We start from the raw sequence: 15,105 nt of genomic DNA on the forward strand, positions 1-15,105 counted from the left end.
TGTTTAGAATCAACGTTCTGCAACTCGCTAGATAAGGTAGCTCCACTTAAAAGAAAAATAATTAGGGAGAAAAAGCTAGCACCCTGGTATAGCAATCACACACGAACTTTAAAACAGACCACTCTAAAACTAGAATGTAAATGGCGTCAAACTAAATTGGTAGTATTTCAAATAGCATGGAAGGAGAGCCTTTTGAGCTATAAGAAAGCTCTTAGTGCTGCTAGATCAATGTATCTCTCCACCCTAATTGAAGATAACAGAAATAATCCTAGATTCTTATTTAATACTGTAGCAAAATTAACTAGGAATAAGACCACAATAGAAACACGCACACAATCATTATATAGTAGCGATGACTTGAATGGTAAAATTGAAAATATCAGGCTAGAAATTCAGACTATTAATTTAAAACCGGACAGTTTTATAACTAACCCTGTAGATGCTAATATATATTAGATAAACAACTACAACGCTTTACTCCCCTTGAAGAGACTGAACTAATTTCTCTAATTTCATCATCAAAATCATCAACCTGTATACTAGATCCTTTACCTTCTTTACCTACTAATCCCTGAAACAATCAAACCTCTTTTAAAGATAACCAATTCTTCCCTTAGCATTGGCTATGTACCTAAATCTTTTAAATTAGCAGTTATCAAGCCCTTGATTAAAAAACCTGACCTTGACCCCTGTCAGCTGTCTAACTATAGACCAATATCAAACTATCCCCTTTATCTCCAAGGTCCTAGAAAAGGTTGTAGCACAGCAGCTATGCTCATACTTACATAGGAATAACATTCATGAAATGTATCAGTCAGGATTTAGGCCTCATCATAGCACAGAGACAGCACAGGTAAAAATTGTAAATGAGTTACTACTGGCCTCTGATCAGGGTTGTGTCTCCTTGCTGGTGCTGCTTGACCTTAGTGCAGCAATTGATACCATTGATCATGCTATTCTCCTCGATAGACTAGAAAATGTAGTAGGCATTAAGGGAACAGCCCTTCCCTGGCTCAGGTCTTATTTGACTGATCGTTATCAGTTTGTAAACGTAAATGGTGACTTCTCTTCCCATACTAAGGTAAAGTTTGGTGTCCTGCAAGGCTCTGTTTTAGGCCCAGTGCTCTTTTCTCTATATATGCTACCACTGGGCAAAATTATCCATAAGCATGGTATTAGCTTCCACTGTTACGCTGATGACACACAGTTGTTTGTTTCAGCAAATCCAGATGACAGACACCAGCTTAATAAAGTTGAGGAATGTGTAAAAGACATTAGAAACTGGGTGCTTATTAACTTTCTCTTAATTAATTCTGACAAGACAGAAGTACTTGTACTAGGACCACATGCAGTTAGAAGTAAGCTTTCTGATTACATAATAACTCTGGATGGCCTTTCTGTTTCATCATGTGCAGCAGTAAAAGACCTTGGTGTGATTATTGACTCTATTCTTTCTTTTGAAGCTCATGTAGATAATATAACTAGGATCGCTTTCTATATTCTATATTCATCTCAGAAATATTGCTAAAATAAGAAATATATTGTCACTACATGGTGCAGAAAAATTAGTTCATGCTTTTGTTACCTCTAGGTTGGATTATTGTAATGCCTTACTGTCTGGATGTTCCAGTAGATACATAAACAAGCTCCAGTTAGTCCAGAATGCAGCAGTGAGAGTCCTTACTAGAGCCAGAAGATATGACCACATCACCCCTATCTTATCCACACTGCACTGGCTCCCAAGCAAATTTCGTATTGATTATAAAATACTACTATTGACCTACAAAGCACTAAATGGTCTTGAGCCACAGTACCTGAGCGAACTTTTGGTCTTTTATGATCTGCCACGCCTACTCAGATCAAAAGGTGCAGGCTATTTGTTGGTACCTCGAATAATGCGGGCTACAGCTGGGGGTAGAGCTTTCTCTTACCACCATGGGTTTCATTATTCGAGGTACCAACAAGGAACCTGAGACTATTCAGTGCTTTAAAAGTCAATTGTAGTATTTTATATTCAATGCAAAATTTTACTAGAGGCCAGTGCTTGTGGATAAGATAGGGGTGCTGTGGTCAATTTTTCTGGTTCTAGTAAGGAATCTGGCTGCTGGAATCACACCAAGGTCTTTCAGTACTGCACATGATGCAAGTGAAAGGCCATCCAGAGTTACTATGTAATCTGAACGCTTGCTTCTTGCTGCCTGTGTTCCTAGTAAAAGTACTTCTGTCTTGTCGTATGTCCTTTACACATTCCTCAGCATTCCTCAGTACTGCACATGATGCAAGTGAAAGGTCATCCAGAGTTACTATGTAATCTGAACGCTTGCTTCTTGCTGCCTGTGTTCCTAGTAAAAGTACTTCTGTCTTGTCGTATGTCCTTTACACATTCCTCAGCATTATTATGCTGGTGTCTCCTATCTGGCTTTGCTGAAAAATATATACTGTGTGTCAGCAGCATAACAGAGGAAGCAAATACCATGTTTATGAATAATTTTACCCAGAGGTAGCATATATAGAGAAAAGAACAGTGGGCCTAGAACAGAGCCTTGTGGAACACCAAACTTTACTATGCATTTATGTTTTCACCGGTTACATCTACAAACTGATAACGATCAGTCAAATAAGACCTTAGCCATGAGAGGGCTGTTCCCTCAACTCCAACAACATTTTCTAGTCTATATAGAAGAATGTAATGATCTACGGTGTCATTACATTGCATACGGTGATCTTTAACACTTCCCTCTCCACTGATAACTTCCCTATCTCATTTAACAGGTCTGGGTTACCCCACTGCTTAAACAACCAACACTTAACACTGCTGTTGTTGACAATTACAGACATGTCTCCCTCCTCCCTTTCAATCAACTCTCCACTTTTCTCACACAGAATAACCTCCTGTACACCAAGCAGTCTGGCTTCAAAAGCAGCCACACTACAGAGAATGCTCTGCTTTCTGTCACTTAAGCCTTACGACTAGCAAGATCGACCTCAAGATCATCTGTCCTCATCTTAATTGACCTCTCTGCTGCCTTTGACACTGTGAATCATCAGATCCTCCTGTCAACTCTCTGGTCTAGCCATCACCAGAAAGGTTCTGTGCTGGCGGAATCCTATGTCTCAGGCAATTCCTTCAAGGTATGGAGGGGAGGAGTGTCTGAATCTTAGCAACTCACAACTGGGGTTCTCCAGGGGTCAGTTCTGGGTCCACTGCTCTTTTCTATTTATACTATATTTCTGGGGCCTTTGATTGAGTCTCATGGCTTCTCATATCACTGCTATGCTGATGACACTCAGCTCTATTTGTCCTATTTGGATGAGGAATTAGCCATTTTAAGCAAAGGACTTCCATTTTCAGGGGCTCAAAGGTATTTGGACAATTGACTGACAAGAAGTTATTTGACCAGGTGCGGTCCATTCCCTTGTTACTTCAAGACAAATGAAGCAGATAAAATGTCTGGAGTTGATATCAGGTACTTAGTTGGCATTTGGCAGCTGTTCAACTGGAGCTACCAATATGAAGTCCAAGGAGATCTCAATGCATGTGAAGGAGGTCATCATTAGGCTGAAAAAGCAACATAAATCTATAAGAGAGATAGCAAAAACCTTAGGTGTGGCCAAATCAACAGCTGGGTACATTCTTAAAAAGGAAAAAGGAATGGTGCAGAATCCTTTCCTTGGTGAAGAAAAACCCCTTCACAACATCAACAGAAGTCAAGAATACAGAAGTCAAGAAGGTAGGTGTATCATTGTCAAAATCTGCAATCAAGAGACGCCTTCATGAACGTAAATACAGAGGGTTTACAACAAGGTGCAAACCACTGGTAACATTCAAGAACAGGAAAGCCAGATTAGACTTTGCCAGAAAACATCTAAAAAAGCCTCCCGTGTTATGGAATAAGATTCTTTGGACTGATGAAACCAAGATTAACTTGTACCAGAATGATGGGAAGAGAAAAGTATGGCAAAAGAAAGGAACAGCTCATGATCCAAAGAATACCACATCATGTGTCAAACATGGTGGAGGAAGTGTTATGGCATGGGCATGTATGGCTGCCAATGGAAAGGGCTCACTGGTGTTTACTGATGATGTGACTGCTGACAGAAGTAGCAGGATGAATTCTGAGGTGTATAGGGCTATACTCTCTGCTCACATTCAGCCAAATGCTACAAAACTGATAGGACACCACTTCACAGTGCAGGTGGATAATGACCCTAAACATACTGCAAAAGCAACTCAAGACTTTTTTGAAGGCAAATAAATGGAATATTCTTTAATGGCCAAGTCAGCTGCCTGATCTCAACCCAACTGAGCATGCTTTTCACTTACTGAAGACAAGACTGAAGGCAGAAAGACCCACAAACAAGCAGCAACTGAAGGTGGCGGCAATGAAGGCCTGGCAAAGCATCTCCAGGGAGGAAACTCAGAATTTGAGTTTTGAGAACATGGGCTCCAGACTTCAAGCAGTCATTGACTGCAAAGGATTTTCATCCAAGTATTAAAAGTATGGTTATATTTTTAATTTTGTCACTCTGTCCAAATACTTTTGAGCCCCTGAAAATGGAGGTACTTTGTTGAAAATGGCTGTAATTCCTAAATGGTAAATGCCATATTTTTGTGGAACCTCTTAAAATAAAGCTGAAAGTCTAAACTTTGATCACGTCTTGATTGTTGTATAAAGGCAAAATCACAAAAACTCTGTCATTGTCCAAATACTTCCGGACCTGACTGTACATGTCCAATTTCACATATTTGGTCTTCAGATGGTTTTAACAGCCTTAAACTATGAACTGAATTGCAGATCTTCTCAGTATAGCACAAACTGGAACTTTAAATATACCTTTGTGCACATGGTGCTTATTATTATTTTGTCCTTTTTGCACCATACAGACTCAAAATACTCAGAGGGTAAAAATAAGTATAGTGTGCATGTGACCAGAGATGTATATCATAAGTGGTATGACAGGAGCCCTAATGGGAAGCAGGTACTGCTTCTGCTATAAAAATGCTGAAACATTACCAAACGTTGCTAAAGTGCAGCAAAAAAGTGAAAAGTTTGACATTATCAGCTGCCTGATTTAAGGGGTGCCTGCTGTACAGGAGCTATGACATGAGACAATGCCACCCAGCTATTACCCAAACAGACAAACTGATTAGCTGAATTTTTTGGTTGGAAATACTCAAAACATGTCACTGGAACATTAGCTCCAAAATTAATTGTATTACAAAAAGCACACCGATTTACAATGATCACTAGTTGGGCATATTTAACTTATTGTGCTCCATCTCTAGAATATATACCAGCTCTCAATTTGGAGTCTGTCTAGCTATCTGTTTGTCTGTCAGTCTGGCCCTGGTTAAAACATTAAACAAATCATACAACGTTATTAGGGGTCCAAGCATGAAGTGCTGGAACCCTAAGTTTTTGTTCCGATATTTAATCGTTATTCTTTATTATTATTATTATTATTATTATTATTATTATTATTATTATTATTACTAAAATGAATTGTACAGCCTAAACCATAAAGCATATCAACACAAAACCTGATAGGTAGATGTCTATCATCTATATGATAATCTGTAAGTAAATATTTGATGCTGACCCAGTTAGTTAAAAAATATGGCCACCATCGTCCAATCAGCTTTCAGCAGTAATTTGACAGAGTTAACATGGAGCTATTGTCACAAAACTTGAAAGGTAAGTTCCTGTTGGGACCCACTTGTAATGGATGTAAATTGGCCACTGAGGGGTGGGCACTACTCATGTTTTTCACATTAAAAGAATCATATCTCTTGTAAAATAAGGTGTACCATAAATCTTTTTTGTCTTTTTTTTTGTCTTTTGCCTTTTGGGCTATTTAGCCCTACAACACCAATTTAAGATTGGTGCCAAGTTTGGGATGTGACCATACACAGAGGTGGGGCTAAGTTCAAATAACTGTTTCTCAGGAACCATACGTCCTATTGAGATGAAATTTGGTTGTGTGCATATATGTAAGTGGACCCTTGATAATTATTGATAATTGATAACCCTTGATAATCTGATTACTTAAAAAATGTGGCTGCCATCAGCCGCATCACTAAATTGGTATCAAATTACTCAACAGAGTCTAATTCTCATTAATTATCAAAAAACATATTGGGATTTGCAAACAAAGTAACTGAGGTCTGGTTGTATAATTCTAAAAGTCATCTTCAGGCCACTGTTATGAAGAGTGGTGCAAAGTTTGGGGTATAGATGTCAGTAAGGGGCAGAGTTAAGTTCAAAGAGCTGTTTCTTAGGAACCACTTTAGGTAAAAAAATAAATAAATAAAATAAAATAATTGGTGTGCTGCATTGTTCTGCTAATCTGTAACTGGATTTTAATTTCCATTTGGTTAATTCTAAAACATGGCTGCCTTCAGCCATTCGGCTTTCAGCAGCATATCACACAATTTCAGATATTTCATACATATCAAGTTCATTTCTGGTACATTTATTGTTCTATGTATCTTGGCAAGAACTGGCCACTGGGGGCACTATTTTCATGGCGTGCTTGGACCTCGCAGATCGTGACATATGGTAATATATGTATTTAATTTTGTAATTGCTAGTTACAAAAGTCCAAGTCTACCTAATTCCTTTTCAAGAAACATACAGAAAACAAAAACACATAGACAGTAATAGACAGAAAGGCATTTTAATTGGTATAAATGGTAGAAACAATTTTGTTTTTAAAAAAAGGATGACTGTCAGTTAATACACCATGGATAATTGTGAAATCATAAGTCCCAGCTAAAAGGGTGCTGAGTTAATATGCTGCCCCAATTGCAAGCATAATTCTGATGTCAGTTGAAATGATGGAAAAATGCCTCAAAATGTCAAAGTACACAATGACTGTAAGCACCAAGAACCAGTCCATTTGGAAATTCAATATCAAACCAGTGCTTTTCAATCTTCCACCATCTACTACTGGTTACCACTAAAATAATCATTTGCATAAACTACCAAAATTGTAGTTACATACTACATTTACTTTAAAAAAGAAAAGAAAAACAAAAATTACTCACAAATAGCAAATTTGGAAAAAAAAAGCACCACCAACAACAAAAAACATATGAACTACAAAAGTTTAATCCAGCAGCATCCAAATGTAGGAATGGAAAAAAGAAAAAAATGTATATTCAACACAGCCCTGACGAGGCATCCACATTTTAGTCTAGCCTTCCCAGAGCCTCTTCAATTCTTAGTGCAGAAAAAAAAAAAAAATATATATATATATATATATATATATATATTTTTTTTTTTTTTTTTTTTTTTTAAATAAAATAAACAAAATTAGATTAAATAAACATAAATAGCTTTTAAACACAAGCCACTTCAACTAAGGTACAGATATAATACACATTTTGGCATTGTGAGTGTGCTTCACTGTCTCACATAGAGAAATAAAAACTAACTCTATACAACCACTTGCTGCTGTAACAAAAAACCACACAGAGACACAGACAGGCAGACAGAAACAGAAACAGAAACACCCACCCACACAGGAATTTAGTGAGCCATAGACACGGCATGTGCTCAAAGCAAATAATGAAAAAAGAGATAAATCATTCATATAAACACTTATTTTCCTATCCTTTTTGAGGGAGCATAAATACTGTACAACTGCAACCGTAACAGGAACTGACCATATTTTGCACTAACAGGGACTGTGCACATTATGCATTTTCTCCTACTTCTGCTACATCATTGCTAGGAGTCCTATGTCCTAGCCTAGGACATATCTGTGGTTGGAAACTACTACTAAAACTATTTTGTTAAAAATGCATATAAAATATGGTGATCAAAAATTATAACACTGCTAGTGCTATAAGAGCAGCATTACCAACAACTTCATCTTACAATGCTGGAGATAAACAAAAACATCAAATAAGGGGTTGTATATACAGGCAATGTGAATGATATACCAAGCAAAAGTAGGTCTCAGGTGAATTACATTCATTTTCCTCTTCATTTCACTTACCAAACATTCACCTTCACTAATCGAACAGTAATTGCAATGTCTCTTTAGAAGTCCTCTTCCATTTTCTCTTAGGAATCCCAGCAGTCTGCTAGCATAGATTGAAACTGCCACAGTAGCTGATCTAGCCTGCCCAAAGGGTCCTCTTTAACTTTTGAGCACAGACATCACACCAGGGAAAGAGCTGCACAATTAAAGGGTCACCTATTTACTTAGTTAACACAATAGGCTCAGTTGTTCTCAGGGTTTTTGTCAATGGTATTAAAGAACCATTCCGTGAATTTCCTGAGTTGAGCAGCTGCTGTTTGAGACTCCTCCTGTAGACGGATATTATCTTGTCGAAGATGTTGTACCTCCACCTGCAAGATGGCTTTATCCGCTTTCTCCTAAGTAGAGTCAGCAAGATATATCCATGAAAACCTAGTCTGAAGAAGGTTTGTAACCTTCAACACTTCAAGACTACCAAATATAATTTGCTAATATGTAATAATTTCCATTGAATAGTAACAGTAAGAAGTGGGGGGAAAAAGTCATGCTTAATTAGAAGAAAACTCTTATACATAAATGGATGTTTTTCAACACATTTGTAAAAGCACTGGGCAAGCTCTAATTTACTTCCCATGCTTTGGTTGCCCAGAAACCAAATTAACCTAAACAATGTTAGCTAACATAATGTACTAAGTATGGCGAGCTGTATAGCTAGTTAAGTATTCCCATGTAGAGGACAACTCATATGTGTTTATACCCCCAATATAGTCAGCAAGTCTTTAACAAAAGTATGGTTATGACCGGTTCTCTCTTCTCATTGGACATAAAATATGTTTCTTATTTGAGTATGATTAGTGTCTTCTCAATATGTTTAACTTCAAAAGGACAGCATGTTGCGCTAACAGTTGAGTTATAGGAAGGCTTCACTAAGACGCTGCACTTAAGCTGCTTGTTCCTGCCTGTATGTTCCTCATTCTGAAAAGGTTATATGTCATCTGTGCAAGTTAATTAATCAAACTAGTAAAAGCCAACAGGCGTAGAGAGCATTTCACTTAAATATCATACCAAATGAAAATCAATAGTGAGTAGGTTTTTTCTTTCTCTGGTTGATGAATGAGAAAAGAAAAAAAATAATGGTGATCACAGGCCTACTTGTCTGAATAAAAAACTATGAATAAAAAACTGCTCCAATGTGTCTACTGTCGAGTACCATGGGAAAAAAAACAAAAGAACTCTCAACACAAAAACAGACATGTGGTTGTTGACCTGCACAAAGTCATAAAGTGAGGAAAATGTCAACAGCAGAAAAAAAAGCCAGAATTTCACTGCATATATTGAGGAATAAACAGGGCAATGAAAAAGTATATACCCTCTTCCTGTTTTTTTTTTTTTTTTGCATATTTGTCACACTTAATTATTTAAATTGTTTCAGTTCTTCAAAAGAAATTTAGTATAAGACAAAGATGACCTGAGTAAACCCCAAATTCAGTTTTTTAAAAATAATTACTTAATCATTTAATTTATTGGAGGAAAACTGTTAACCGACATCTACTGGCACTATGTGAAAAAGTAATTGTCCCCTTAGTAAATCACACTGTTAACCAAATTTAATTGATAATTGTGTTCAATTAGACTAGATACACCCAGGCTTGATTACTGCCACCCCTGTTGAATCTAAACATCACTTCAGTAGAACCTGTCCAGCAATGTGAAGTAGGCTAAAAGGTCTCAATAAGCGGCATACCCATCTGCCACAACAGCATTAGTGAGGTCAGGCACTGATGCTGGGCAAAGAGGCCTGGGGTGAAGTCAGCATTCCAGTTAATCTCAAAGGTGTTCAGTGGGGTTGAGGTTGCAAAAAGTAAGGGATTACTCTTCATTTTTAAATAATTTAATTACAGTTACTTATGATGTACTTGCATTACATACTGTATAGACTTGATATAACACAATATTGAATTTAAAATCTAAATTTATCATCTAAAGAAAAAATCTGTTTTCTAATTTAAATCGGCCCCTTTAAATTCATTAGCTGTAGGCCAGCATGCGTGCGTGCGAGTTCCTGCCAGTTGGCTCTGAAGTCGCTCAAGTTTAAGGGTGTCAGCAGAAATGAGCAGCTGTTTTGCTGTATGGAAATATTCCCATTACTCATTTGTCTGACACATGTAAACAAGAACATCATGACAAAATGTAAGTTATGTACTGGGAAAAACACTATTGGCCTCTCTCTGCAGCACAAGTAACCTAGTAAAGCACCTGACATGGCAACATAGACAAACACTTTTGAGTGATCTGTGTATAGCGACAGATGAAACTGTGGCAACCCCTGTTAAGCAGGTGAAACTTGATTTTACATCAGCAGCACAGAAAGTGTCTAATGGTGAGCTTAAAAAACTGATTGCAGGGTGCACATAGTGAAAGAGATGCAGAGTAATTCTCTTTGTTAACTAAGGAGGGTTACTTTTGTCAAATGCTTATACATGCTCTCAAGCAGTTGTTTTGAAATACTGTAACTACAGTTTTAATATGGCTTACTGAGTCAGGAGCTTTTGTTTTCAGTAGCTCTTATTTTTAAGCCATTTTATATCAGTTGTTCTCAGGTATTTCCCCAGCTTAAGCTGCCCGTAGCACGACCGGGCTTCCAGGTTGACAGGACATTGTTTGTGTGTTTCGTTTTGGTATATCTCCTGTCTTCACCCATGTCTTGTCACTGGTTGTCTCCCCTATGTGTCTTTGATCATTCACACCTGTTTCTGTTTACCCCTCCCCCTAGCATGTCTTTATTCTTCACGCAGTATTGTTTCGGTGTTTACTGCCTGATCATTTCCAAGCCGTTTGTGCAGTGTTTCTTGTTCCATTTTTTTGCCTTCTTGCCTGTATCATGATTCTCATGTTTGTTTTGCCTAATTTGCTCAGCTCGTACATCGCCTGACCCCTGCCTGTTTTTGTATACTGTCTCTGCCTGTCATTTTTGGATTTGTCTGCCTGCCAATAAATGTTTTAAACTGCTGTAGGATCTGAAGCGAACAGGCAAGGAAAGCAAAGAAGCCATAAAGCTAGGAATCCTGCTCCCAGACTTTGCAGACCCAAGTTAATTACCGCTTGTTTACTGATTGTTGGATTTCAACTGTTCTGTGAACAATCGGCAACTGATAGGACATCCCTGACCAGAGGACGAACCCTATCAGCCAAGAGGAGTGGGGGGGAACTCACCCAAGGTCCCTCATGGAATGAGACCTTTGTTCTCCCCAGGAACACAAAGTTCACCACCCTTCACACATTCCACAGAACCCAGCTTTAACAGACTACATAAGGCTACTTTACATCTCCTATAAGGACAATGACTTTTAAGATGATAGTGTGATAACTTGTTTCCTCTTTTAATGTCATTCCGTATATGTATCATGCTTATAGCCACCAGGCCATTATGATGCTTTTGATAATTTAACAGGTATCATAGTATTCATGGGTGTATCAATAATAGCAGGTATGTCGTGTTTGGTATATGTGTGATCACTATTGAATTTCCTAAGGGTTGGTATAACGTGAATTTCAGTACAATGTATTACATGCATGTTACCAAATTCCTTAACAAAGTTCTAACTTAATCTTGTGCAAAGTTTGCAAAGCACATAACTCAGAGACCAGAATGTTAATTAGTATCAGAGGAGGAGAGTACAGTTTACGCTCTGCCCCAAGATCCTGCTGATTGGAGCACATCTTTGCAGAAGTCTCATCCAACTCATCTTTGTAAGAGTCCATCATCATCTTCAGGGAGTCTCTACCAACATCTTCAAGGAGTTCTCTTCCACTAACAGCTCAAGAGAGTCTCCATCCACATCTGAAGGAAGTCTCATCAACCAAGAGCTTAGTTCTTCATGCTTGCTCCGAGACTCCGCATCCAGACTGGTTCCTGCAAAGCCTCCAACTCTCGCCTTTGCACCGCTGTGAACCACTCATCAAAGTTCTGCAACCTGCCTATGAGACCCCGCCAGGTTTGCGCCTCACTCTGTTTATCTTCCTCATTGGTCTTTCGAGATGCTACATAAGGCCAACCAGACCGCCGACCAATCAACATCGCCGGAAACTCCTTCCAAACAATGACGCAACGAGGGAATCCCTGGCAACACAAACGCAAGTATAGTACCTCCAGATTCTCGCTGAACAAGTGCATTTAATACAAGTTTAAAGCCCTAAACGAAGCGAATGTTAAATTAAACTGATAAGTTGATGGTTCGTTCGGGTCATGGTCTGAGAACTGCTAGAAACTCGGAATTTCATTCACTCTCTTTTCAAAGCCATTTTCACCCCTGTTTACGTGTGTGTGTGTGTGTGTGTGTGTGTGTGTGTGTGTTAGATTAGTTTCTGTGTTTTGGAATAGTAATAAAGTCGCGTCTGATTTTTAAAGGCCAGTGTCCTGTGTCTCTGTGTTAATTTACTGCCTTAAACTGACGATCTTGTTACTGTGCTCTTAATATAGTGTTTATAGGATATTATTGCCGGTGGCCACGGAGGTAATATCCCATACACAATTAATAAATACACTCATTTCAGCTTATCGCTGGACGAATAGTTGATCAGCTATTAAAATATTAAGTTCACAAAATTTCCCCTTCTGAGCTGATCTGCTAATCTCCTACATATTTTGGTGTAGAATACATCAGCTTAACCTAAACAGCTAATTTGCTTACACTGCCCTTGAATCCATCTCACCCTGCATTATGTGAAATTTGTTTACATTTTTGTATTAAAATAGTTTAATAAAGCTGTGCTTAATCGGCTATACTATTCCATGTTCGACTCAAATTTAAAGAATTAAAAGAAGAGTTTCATTTCTATTGTCTATGTGGTCAAGGTTGATAAGGATTTTAAGAAGTAACTAGTAATGAGTAATGCAATTACTTTTCAGACAGAGTAATTGGTCAGTAATTTAAATATAACACTGACAATGTAATTAGTAATTCATTACTTTCTTGAGGTAACTTACCCAACACTACTTATTAGGATGCTAAAATTAGAGTTACATGTTTTTATGTAATCATACTGTATAAATATACCTACATTTTCGTTTAGACCTATGTTTGAGGACAATTACCACTGAAATTAAAAGCTTACCATTTGCTGATATTTACAATAAACATAAATCATAGCTTTAGCAGTTCTCAGTAATTGTAGTCACACCTCTTGACCTTTCTCTGGGCATTGTCTCTTCAAACTACCTAATAATCCATGCCAGTGCATACAGCATGAACTGACACTGACTGAACTGAGAACAGAAGTCACAAATTTGGTTTGCAAAACTCTCATATAAAAAGAGAGAGTTTTGAAAGAGAGTTAGAAAAATAAACATCATGACACTAGTTGTCATTCCACTGCAACATATCAGTCGCTCTATTGTTGTAACACTAGTTACAAATGTAAATGTGGTTTTATGAACCCCAGATAACCGCCAGGGGTGATGTTTAACACCTGGATAGTGTCTTGCATGTGTGCATATGCCAAGAGCATTGACATTGTACTTACTATAAGTACCCAACATAACATAACTTTGGCTCCTGTAACCTACTCGCAGAAAGCTTACTGGGTCGGCAGCGGTCCAGAATTACAGGGAAACCTGGTGGTTATAGAATCCATTCTACGTCACTCCTCCTAAGTGCCAGGGCGGTGTTTAACACCTGGATAACCCTATGCCACAGGGCAATGAGGAATCGACTCACCTATGGTCACTTGGATAAAATCTGAATCTTATAAAATCTGAAATCTTGCATACCCCTCAGTAGTGCCCATGAGGATGAGACACTCCTGGTAGAATGACATGTCATGTCAGGGGCCGAACATCCAGGCTGTTCATAGGCTGTGGTGATGAATTCTGTCACCCAGTGGGCTCAGACACACTGTAAGGCATGTACTGGACACAAAAGGGAATCTTCTGATGGTTGGCCCTCATTGAATGCTGTAAGGTTAATCATCTGGTTCACAAACTTGGGTGCCAGGGTTCAGCCATAAGGTTACTTCAGAATCAGCCAGTCATCAGTGCATGCAGGGCGAGCTTATCAGTAAGATGGGCAGCTCTCCTACCCTTTTTGCTGAGGTGAGTGGCAGAAGAAAGGCAGTCATCAATGAACCTCATTTAAGTGACACCAATACAAGGGGGATATTCTGTGCCAGGCTCCTTTGGGAACACTGTGGGTAGAGACATCTAGCTTCCTTCAAAAATGCTATGTATGAAAGTATGCACTGTCTGGATAGTGAATCTGTTGCTCCCTCCTGAGGCCATTCTTGAGGAGTTTCTGTGTGAAGTGGAGGGTGTTCCATCCTGATGATTTATGTACCTGAGCATCACCAGGTTGACTGAGTGGATGATGACATGGTGGTGCCTCAGCACTCGTAGGAAGAACTTGAGGGCTAGCCAGACTGCCCTGCCTGTGTTCCAACTTCATGTTGCGGTCCCACATGCCCCCTACACATCTGTTGAACCACACAGCTGCCCAGCCGGTGTGATGCCTGTGGTGACTGTCTCTCTCTGGGGTAGAAATGCCCCTAAGGGCACCCCTTTCATGAGGAACGTCTTGTGTCTGCAGCGATTCAGGGCTCATGCCCCTTTCTCCATTATAAGGGCATGTTACAGCTGGTCACATGACTACTGCCACAGCTGCAGTCAGTAGGCCTAGCATTCTTGAGTGACTTGCTATGTGTTAGGAAGCTCTTCTGAAAATTCACTCATAGTCAGCACTTCAAGATGTGTGCAAGAAGAGTGTATGGGTCCCTCAAGGCTTGTTCTCTGGAGACACAGAGTAGCTGATTATCCAGGAATGGAAGAACCCTGACACCTCTGGCCAAGGCACACACCTTGACTGCTGAAACCTGCCACATAACTGTCCATGTAATCCTTACACTGGGGTGCAAAATATTCTGTGGTGACTGGCAAGCAAAAAAGCCAGTGTTAACCTGTGGTGTCACAGGTTGAATTACCGTGTCCAACCCTAAAGCTCTGTCACCATTTTAAGTGTGATGGTCACGGTTGATTTGGAGCCTGCAGGTGGTATCTGTGAGCTGCTGAACGCTAAACTGGGTCCTTTACAAGCCGCTGCTGGAACCAACAACAAGGTCTAACTC

At 39.0% G+C, this 15,105-nt stretch overlaps 1 protein-coding gene across 5 annotated transcripts in view; it reads right to left on the minus strand.

Annotated features, from left to right (window-relative positions):
* Positions 1-7,315: 7,315 nt before the first annotated feature.
* Positions 7,316-15,105, minus strand: part of LOC113542016 (signal-induced proliferation-associated 1-like protein 2) — a 276,347-nt gene continuing 268,557 nt past the window's right edge. For 3 of the 5 annotated variants that reach the window (XM_053232931.1, XM_053232930.1, XM_053232929.1), the window contains one exon: positions 8,404-12,109. In XM_053232931.1, coding sequence (XP_053088906.1) covers positions 11,858-12,109 — 252 coding nt within the window. In that variant the 3' untranslated portion in view covers positions 8,404-11,857. The other 2 variants (XM_026939252.3, XM_053232932.1) reach the window with 2 other exon arrangements.

Source organism: Pangasianodon hypophthalmus, chromosome 3, assembly GCF_027358585.1.
Source record: "Pangasianodon hypophthalmus isolate fPanHyp1 chromosome 3, fPanHyp1.pri, whole genome shotgun sequence".
Taxonomy (NCBI): domain Eukaryota; kingdom Metazoa; phylum Chordata; class Actinopteri; order Siluriformes; family Pangasiidae; genus Pangasianodon; species Pangasianodon hypophthalmus.